General features: G+C 32.0%; 1 protein-coding gene across 3 annotated transcripts in view; it reads right to left on the reverse strand.

Moving 5' to 3' along the window:
• LOC111622648 (basic leucine zipper and W2 domain-containing protein 2-like) overlaps positions 1-10,267 on the reverse strand; it is an 80,201-nt gene that overhangs the window by 30,437 nt on the left and 39,497 nt on the right. For all 3 annotated transcript variants that reach the window (XM_023365060.1, XM_023365061.1, XM_023365062.1), the window contains exons 3-5: positions 10,057-10,233; positions 9,849-9,958; positions 5,484-5,549 (exon numbers count right to left, since the gene is read on the reverse strand). In XM_023365060.1, the coding sequence (XP_023220828.1) occupies positions 5,484-5,549; positions 9,849-9,958; positions 10,057-10,233 (353 nt within the window). The remainder of the gene's footprint in view (positions 1-5,483; positions 5,550-9,848; positions 9,959-10,056; positions 10,234-10,267) is intronic.

Genomic DNA, 10,267 nt, shown 5'->3' on the forward strand with positions numbered 1-10,267 from the left:
AAAAAAAAAAAAAAAAAAAAAAAAAAAAAAAAAAAAAAAAAAAAGAGAAAATAAATGAGGCTGTCTGCTAGATAACTTTGAAAGTACATTCGGTAGTCCAAATAAAATTTTGGTCGTCTGGTTGTTCCAGACAACTGCTAATTTTAAACCTGCATAATGTCATACATTATAATGAATAAAATATTTTTGTAACATTTTCTTTTCATTTACTGAAGTTTTTACAATTTGTCCATTCTTTCAATATTTCTATTAGTATAATCAAAATATCAGTTTTAAACAATTTTTGTTCCATGTTTGTATCTTACAGTATACTTTCTACCATCTTTTTTCTCTTTTTTTATATGCCATCTACAAAATGTTTTAATTTCAACAATATAAAGATATCTATTACCTTAGACATTGGAAATATGTGAAAAATAAAAAAATTCTGAAAATACAAAAGAACACTTTCTAACTGCAATGTTAAAAGGAAAATACGACACATGTTTTTTAAGTAAGTACCGTTTTAAAATAGGACCGCTGCAGTGCTACGATTGGTGTTCCGCGAATGTGTGCTGAATACCTACATCTGTTGGCTAGCCACAGATGCAATTACGAAAGCATTCATTCATTTTACATTTGTTTGTGTGTGTTTAAAATGCCTGAGACATTTGAAAATCCTGCCAATTGAGAAGTACGCGCAGTGATTTGTATTTTTAATGCAAAAGATGTGAAATCAGCTGACATTCATCGGCAGATTAGTGAGGTGTATGGAAAAAACATTATGAGCGATGGAATGGTAAGAAAATTGGCTAGAGCATTTAAAGACAGTGGTATTAATGTCCATGATAAGAAGTGTAGTAGGCGACCGTCTGTCATTACTGAAGACTTGGTGCAGAAAGTTGTTGCAAAACTTTGAGAAAACAGACACTTTACAATTTCGTCATCCAAAACAAAAGGCATGGCAAGCTCAGTAAGAGGATTGTTTTGTTTCATGACAGTGCCCGCCCACACGTGGCTCAACGAACTCGAAATCTTATTACATTATATAACTGGGAACAACTTGATCACTCTACATATAGCCCTGATCTAGAGACTAGTGACAACCACTTGTTCCTCCACTTGAAAAAGGCATCTAGGCAGTCAGCACTAAGACGACAATGGCAAAACGCCATGCTGCAATGGTTGCCAAATCAGGTGGCAGGTGTCTGTGAGGATGGAATTCAGAAGCTAGTTGTACAATATGAAAAGTGCCTACATATTGGAGGAAATTATGTTGAAAAGTAGATTAAAGTACAAGCTTTCATGTAAGAAAATTATTTTTAAAAAATGCAGTTGTGTTTTTTTAATATCAAAATGGTACTTACTTAAAAAGCACACCTTGTAAATAGTCACTAGCGATGTGTTACCAAACATTCCATCATTATCAACTTCTGCTTTGTCATAAATACTATAATGTATTTTGTGAATATGAGATATAAGATACTGTAAATTTCTGATAACTTTACAACGTAGGTGAGATACTATGCTCCATTTTATGAGATTTTCATTAATCCAGCCTCAAATTCATATGTAGATGATGAGAAAAGACATTTTGTCTTAAAAACATATTTGTTGTTCTCTTAAGAAATATAGGTGTATAATAATTATTTTAAAAATAACAATTTTAGTTAAAATTAAATGCATAATTACTTAAAATATGAAATTATGTTTTCAAAGAATTAACTATTAAGTAACACGCACATGCGTGCACAAACAAGCTGACAAAAAGCACAAGTTTTGCAGAAACCCTATTTCCCACAAAATTCCAATAAGAATGGTCAGAACAGAACATTAATATACACAATACAGGAATGGAAATAAAGTGAAAAATTCCTGAGAACAGAAATGGGATGGTAATAAAATTTGCAGAAATACAAATGTTTGATTGCACTGACATTACAGTTCTTTCAATATAACTTGTCTCTTATTTAAACAGAGAAATCACTTTTTGACCAGCTGTGGTATGATGTAAGAAAATGTCTCATTAAAGTAGGAGGCATTTTATGCCCTTGATTTACTGAATAAACAATGTTAGTATATTTTATAGAATACACTGGCAGCTAACTGACAGTCTGTCACAAGATGTAACTGCTCTTGCATTGTATACATTATAAGTCATCCAATACTCCAATATAAAATCCTAATATACTTGAGTGATACCACAAAAGCTGCCATTTGGCAGCACAAGAGACTTCCTTCAATATCACTTGGTGGTAACAAGTTTGTACAAAGCAACATATATATCTTATAGGCAAAACCCTAGCTTCATTTTCAACAGTTACTGTTTGTGACAAATTGAATAGTAAAAAATATTTTTTTTTAAATTATGGCAGAATGTTATATTATAGCAAAGTATTGACAATTTTACAATTAACCATCACAGCTATCTGGCCTTCAGGGAAGCATAGTAATAAATGAAGTTAAAGGAAATTAATTTTTTTAACTTTAAATGGAACCATATTAATATGACTTTTCCTTATCAATTCCAACAAAGCACTAATATTTCCATACAACGATATTGCTGAAATGGTCTTTCTACATTAGCAACAGCTTGGCACAATTTTGTGACTAACAGATTTCGAAGCTAAAGATAACAATAGAAATAAGATTGTGTCTTTTAATACAGGTTGGCTTGTTTTGTAGCTTTCAATTAAGTTATCTATGGGGTTTTATCTCATTGTATAGATATCCAGCTTCAGTGCCTATAGTAACAGTAAACGGCTTCACTCTAAGTGTCTTGTTCTGTTGTAGGCTTCTGCTGCTTTCTTGCTTGCACAAATCACAAGCAAGAAAGCGGCAGAAGCCTGAAACATACATGGCTTCAGTTGGGTAAGGTTTAAAAAACTGCTGCTTTGAAGAAATGTTGAAGCAAGCATCCTTTATTTGAATCAAAACTTTCACATCTGGAAATTAATGATAATAAACTATTCAATGATAAAAGCAACGTGTGCAGGTTTGCTTCAGCTGGCATGATATCAGGCTGGAACTCCAAACAAGCAGGGATTGATACCCAGTGGGGTGAAGTATTTTGCCATTTCCAGACAAAGTGTTCCCTGTCATCAAGAACAGAAGATAGTTTATAGTTTAGTGTAATTTATTCTCTGTCTACCACTGAAAGGATCTTCTCTCTCATAAATTCTGTGAGCATACATGAACAAGCAAAAAAAACTCAATTTACTGTCACAACGTTGAAGGCAATGTTTCTGGTAAAGTAACCTTGATGCATCTGTAATAGAAATTCATGTGAGAAACTGTATGAGGGACTTTTACAGTGGCCACATCTTATAAGAAAAATTCACTTGTCAATGAAATATTGAACAACATATATGCTTCCACAGTTCAGAGCACATCTGCTAGTAGGATTAAGGCAAGTCATAAGACAATTTGCAGTAGGATTGAGGCAAGTCATAAGACAATTTGAATTTAATTCAGTTTTTATAGTATCCTCATATTCTATTACCCTGAAATGTATTCTGCTCTAGTATCCACTGTAGTCAATTGTTAGTATACAAACCCACAAGTAACAAAATTAAAGGTTAAAAAAAATTTTAAAAATAAACCTCCATTGATTCAGTCTTGATAATCTCTATTAGTGGTCTGTTTGCCTACTATGTACAGTAGTGGCCAAAAGAAGAACTACCCTTGACATATGTTTTAAAAATGAGACTTCTATTTTGTTCACCACCTACTACATAATTAATATTGTAATAGTTGAAAAGAGTCAAAATACTCAATTGAATCAAACAGATTTTATTTTAAATCTGATTTACTAAAGAAAAAACAAACAATTTTTATATTTTACACTGTAACAAAAGTAGAGCTACCAAAGGAAGTATGCAGATTTGTCCAGTATTTTTAGGACAAAATATTAGTATTTTGTGGCATAACCAAAGCTTCTGATCACTGCATCACATCTACATTCCATTGAATCAACTAAGGTGTCAAGCAGTGATTTGGAAGTCTCAAACCATGCTTTTTAAATGGTAGACCATAATTCATCTGGATTCGAATATGTATGCTGGCATATACATAACTCAACTTTATCCCAAAGATTTACTATGGGGTTTAGGTCTGGCGATTGGGCTGGCCATATCATAAGATTCACCCTTTTCTGTTAAAACCATTGCTTTACCAAATTTGCTGTGTGTTTTGATCACAATCATCAATTTTTAAACCCCCATTTCCTCTTAGTCAAGTCAGAACAGCCTAGATGGCAGATAATTTGGCAAAACAACCATCCTGCTTTCAATGGACCAATAATGAAACCTTTCTCAAACTCTGTCAACTGTAATATCCTTGACTGCATCAAAAGATATGCCTGACATTCAAACACCTCCAAATAACAGGTACACTTAGGGAGACAGATATTCTGATTTTCTACATTTTGTTCCGTCATCTTGAGAAAGATTGTTGGGAGAAAGACACTTAAATATCCCAAATTTTTTTATTTTTATATTTACATCACTATCAGTATATTTCAAGTGTTTTCATTTCATTATTTGAACAACTTCATGTGTCTTCATGAAATCAGCTGAGACAACTGCACCTCTATAATCTCACTAAATATAACATCAAACTGTTTTACAAAAATTACTACTGACGACAGCATTTAAAGTTATAGTTCATGCTACAACACCAAGTACATATTACAATTTTTATTGTTTTAGTTTACCTTAGCTTTACTATTTATACTCTTGAGAATATAAAAGTAAAGTAACCACAATAAGTGACATTTATTGTGATCAACAATTCAAAACAGTAAACTCCAACACATTTTAGTCATTTATTAGAATCATATTTTCAGATATTTTTGTATTATTTTCAAAGAACACAGTGATGATACATACTTTGTAGCATGAATTCAAGACAAGCAAAGATAAATGAATATTTTAAATTTAGCAGATTTCCTAGTATTAGTTAATTTTTCTCATTGAATTTTATACAATTATAAACAAAACAAAGTAGTTATATGACAGTAAAACATTCATTAAACTATTAAAATTACATAATGTTCAATAAAAAATAACCACTAAATGATCTTTTCTTATTGTAACTATTACTTTCCCAAAAGTTTCCACCCAAAAGAATTTTTTGTGTCCTGTTTGCATATTTATAATTTATGATCATCCTAGGTATACTGAAAATTCTGAACATAGTAAACCTCTGCAAGTCTTTATAGGATACTGAGGTAGCAATTTTAAGGCACTCTGAAGGCATTACATAGTATGAAACTGAATCACAACTGTAATAATTGACATATTTATATGCAGAGTTTCGTAATAATTAAACAATTGTTTCTAAGTGCCTAACTTATTTTGTCAATAAGCAACTGTGTGCAAAAGCATGCAAGCATGCATAAAAATGACTTGAAAATGAAATCATAACAATACTTATTAAAAATAAAATTAGGCAAAAATAAATAAGAATCTGTAAATTCTTAAAGCAATAGTTTAATAACAAACCTTTTTAAACTCATCTTCAAGTGTTTTCTCCAAATATTTATAACGACGTATCAACTTTGTAAAAACCTAAATAAAGTAGTTAAAATTATCCATCAATATTTATGAATAATAAATAATTTTAAATCATTTCTTTTTATGCTGAGTTAACTTATAAATTGCAAATATTCCATAAATAGATAATGTTTTTATACTATGGAGAAACATTGAAAAATTTTGATTATTATTATATAAATTACAAAATACTAAATACAGAAAGTTAAATTTATTATTAGCATCAATGTATTATTATTTAAGAGACAAAAAACACATATATATTTGTGTTTATATATTATTATGACACTGTCACAATGCTGGTCTGCAATTTTTAATCACCTTTTAATTTAACAAATCACATGACTTCTAATCCAGACAAAAAGTTCATATATAGTTAATCAGAACCTCCAGCTCCTAAGCTTACCACATCTGGCCTTGATTTTGATCTATCCAACTCTGTTCTCGAGGAAAATTTGAAGTGAAATAATGTGATTCTGGTCTGGACCAAAAGTTCATGTATTAGTTATTATGTATATGATTTATCATCTAAGCTTTCTATACCTGGTCTCGATTTTTATCTATCTAATTCTCAAGATTAACAAAGGACAGATGACAGTGGGAATGTACTACAGGTCTGTAATCTGAAAACTGTAGCACAATTACAATCATCTGTTATTACACAAGCCAATTTTTTTTTTTTATTATTTCAAAATTTTTTTTGGTATTTTGCCTTTAATATTGTACATATCTATTTCATCCCAGACTTTTAACGTTTATTTTACAAAGAAATTTTGTGGGTATAGAACCATAAGAAACTCTAAATTTTGCAATTTCTCAATAATAGAGTATTCCTATTATATTCAACAAGTTCTATTTGGGACCATAAACAGTTATGTAAAATTCCAAATTATTACATAAAATAGTAAATTTGCTATATTTAGTTGGTCCAATTTTCAAATCTTGCATGCTTTATGAGTATAAACGTGACACTATATCAATAGAAGTATGTAAAAAAATTTGCACAGCATTTGAAAAAGATTGTGTTAACAATAACAAACATATAGTGCAAAGATGGTCTGCAAAATTCAAATTAGAAAATTTTTTTCTTGAAGATGCAGTTCAGGAAGGACATCCTTCTGATAATGAAGAGGATTTGAAAGCAATCATTGAAGAAGATCCAAAATAAACACGCCAAATGCTTGCAGGAAAGTTCAGAGTAAATGATGAAACTATTTAATTGCATCTCAAAGCCACAAGAAAGATGTAAAACAGGGGTGTCCAACCCGCGGCCCGCATGCGGCCCAAGGCAAGTTCCAATGCGGCCCAATAAACGTGTAAACAAAACCGACAAAATGTTTTAATTTTTTTATTATTTATCTATTTCAATGGCATAAACTCAAAAAAGAAGTTTCACAAAGCGGTAAACCTTTATTCATATTTTATTCTTGAGTGGAAAGGAAATATTTTCAAATACTTGGAAATGTGTGAATGAGGAAGGATTACTAAATAAAGCTGGAGTTGTGACTCAAAGGATTATAGACCCAAATTTGGGAAAAGGAGGGAAAGATGAGAAAAAACAAAAGATGTAGTAGTGAGAAAGGTTAAATAGATCTTCTGTTGACCCTTAATTTTCCAACCTTTCTCACTTTTTTATCTTTTGTCCTTTCTCTCCTTTCCCTGCACTTGGGTCTATAATCCTTTGATTCACAACTCCAGTATTATTTACTATTTTTTCCAACGTTGCAAGATTTGGCTACATTGCGCCAAATGTGGCTACTTTTTTTGTTCGATGCAAAAAATATCATTTGGCGCTTTGGCTACTTTTTGGGCTACCTATTATTTATATTAGTTGAATAAAAATGCACTTTAAAATGGTGTTTCGTTGCTTTTTATTAATTAGAGACCCAAATATAACAAACGTCTGTGTCTTTCAAATAAATTTCCGTTTGTCTCTTTTATAATAAATGAATTTATCTATTTCTAAGTAAAAATTGAAAGTGTCTGTAGAAGTAATTTTTAAAATATCCTTTTTCTTGATAAAGTTTTAATACTTATTATTATAATCTAGACATGTTAATCCTTAAATATACTTGTATATTGGACCACAAGTATATATGTACTGTACTTGTGGCCAGTGGCGTAGCGTGGGTGTCAGCCCCCCGGGGAAAAGGAAAATTTCGCCGTCCCCTTATTTAGGTATCTCAATTTAAAAGACTAAAATTCAGTTTCCTCACAGAATAAGTAATGAAAAATTCCGTGCTAGGGTTTGCTAGGGGTTGCCACTTTTTTAAAATCGCCGACCCGGACGGCGGGTGAGGTTTGTTCGAACAGAAGTTCCTGACGCATGCGTATGTCATTTTGCAATGCGAATAATAATTTGCAGTGCATGCTGGTTCTAAATCAGTTACAGTTAGCGACTAGAGAGACTTGGATAAGAGTAATGCAAGTGACCTAGCTCTATTGGATATTGAAGGTGTATATATATACGAATAAATCGTACAAGCAAAGAAAAAAAAAACAAAAAAACAAAAATAAAAAAAGGTCAACAGGTTGCGCACGATATCCTCGAACGGCGAGTCAATTCGCGGTATTCGCGGATGGTAACACTATTGCCGTGCTCATTTCAATCGGTCCGAGTCGTAGGTGCACGAAAATATGAAATAAAATGGTTCAAATTCTTACAAGATATTATTATTATTTATTGTCAAATTTTGCCGCCCCCCCTAAAAAGTACCACTCGGGGCGGGCTGCCCCTGCCACTCCTTTACGCTACGCTACTGCTTGTGGCCCAAAACTCCTTGACTTCTTCCAATGCAGCCCAGAGAAACAAAAAGGTTGGACACCCCTGATGTAAAAGGTCAGATGATGAGTTCACCATGAGCTGAATGAAAGTCAAACAACTTTCTGCTTGCATGTCTATACTTGCCACTCATCACAAAAATGAACCATTTTTGCATTGAATAATGACTCACAATAAAAATGGATTATGTACAAAAATGTTAAACATCCTGATTACTGGTTAGGTCAGAACAAGCACCCAGCACATCACAAGCTGGAATTCATCAAAAGAAAGTTCTTTTGTGTGTCTGGTGTACATCAGCCAGTAGGTTGAAGTACACCAGACACACAAATGTAATAAACATAGTATTATGTACTATAAATTATTTCCACACAGACAAACAATAACAGCAGAGGTTAGACAAAGTATAGGAAGCTGTTACAAAAACAACCAGCTCTGATGAGTCAAAGAGATGTCTTGTTTCTACAAATTAATGCCAGACCACACATGACATGAACAATGGTTGGAAAAAATTTCCAGTCTACCTTCTAATTACTACTTGCTTCTTTGCAAAACCATTATTATAGAGAAATTCACCAATTATGACAGTATTCAAAAGAAGATTAAATACTTTTTTACTTCCAAGGATGCAGAATATTAAAAAGAAGAAATTCATAAGCTTATGAAACATTAGCAACAATGCATAGAATACAATGGTGATTACTTCCCTCAGTAAATATCATTTTTATCAAATTTATACAATAAATATTATATGTTATAAAAAACAACAAAGCTTTTTTGATCATCCAATATACACTAAATGGCCACTTGTTGAAAAATTAATTTTCATAGAAATGATACATATGACAGAAAATAACATGACTGCATTCAAGTATTACAACATTGACTAATTGCTTTAATTAGTGTAAATTTGAGTACCAAAGTGGGAAGAGGAAGAGATTCAAATTAGTTTGAATGTGCATAATTGTCAGTGCATCATGCAACATTCTAGTGTCACAGAAACCTCAAACCTTTCGGCTTGAACAACAGTTTATGGAGTATACTGAGTATGGCACAATACACAAACAATTTTCAGTGAAGATAGACCTGTAGCCAACAGCAGTTCATCAATGAAAGCATCAAAGAAGAATTGAGAGGATTGTTCATGCCAATCAGTGTGTAACTGTGAAATCATGAACCAGTACAATACCAGTATGTAGAGAAATGAACTGTTCACCACATATTATGTATGAACTATAATAGCCAACAACATCTATGAGTTCTACTCCCATTAGCAGTTGCATGTTATCATGGAATGGCTACGAATATCTGTATGACTTCAGAAACTCGTGGAGTCACTATCTTGATGAATTCAAGCAATCTTTGCAGTTTTAGGGGCCCAAAAAGGTATCTATCTAATAAAGTGGCCATTCATAGCAATTGTTTATGCTGAACAGCACACACAGTTCAGGAAATTACAGATCAAAACATTACTATAAATATAGTAAAAAATATATCATTTAACAAGTTATTTAGTATCTAAAGAAACATACTTGGGCATAGCTTCTTAATGTTTCAAGATTATCCTGAGCAGAAAAGATGCACACATCTGTGCGTGATACTTTTGATGGATCTGCCTCGGCAGCAAGACTTCCACCAGGAGCTACAGTAATAAAAAAAATTTGTAAAGAATTATTTTTGTTTTTAAGTAATTATTATTATTATTATTATTATTATTACCAGAAATTAACATATTCATACCTAAAATGCCACCAGCAAGAAGAATGTCAAAAAGGGTTTCTCCGTATCTACGGTAATCAAGTTTTGATCCTGCTGAATCCAAAAATTTATAAACAGTTTCTAAGTCAGACCCTGCCTCATTAAGACCTTGAAGGATTGCGTCACGAAACCCAGTTGGGTCGTATTTTTCCTTTTCATCTTAATAAAAAAAAAAAAAACAAAAAAAAAAGTT

This window comes from Centruroides sculpturatus, unplaced genomic scaffold, assembly GCF_000671375.1.
Source record: "Centruroides sculpturatus isolate CEXI.00-Female unplaced genomic scaffold, Cexi_2.0 scaffold340, whole genome shotgun sequence".
In the NCBI taxonomy this organism is placed as follows: domain Eukaryota; kingdom Metazoa; phylum Arthropoda; class Arachnida; order Scorpiones; family Buthidae; genus Centruroides; species Centruroides sculpturatus.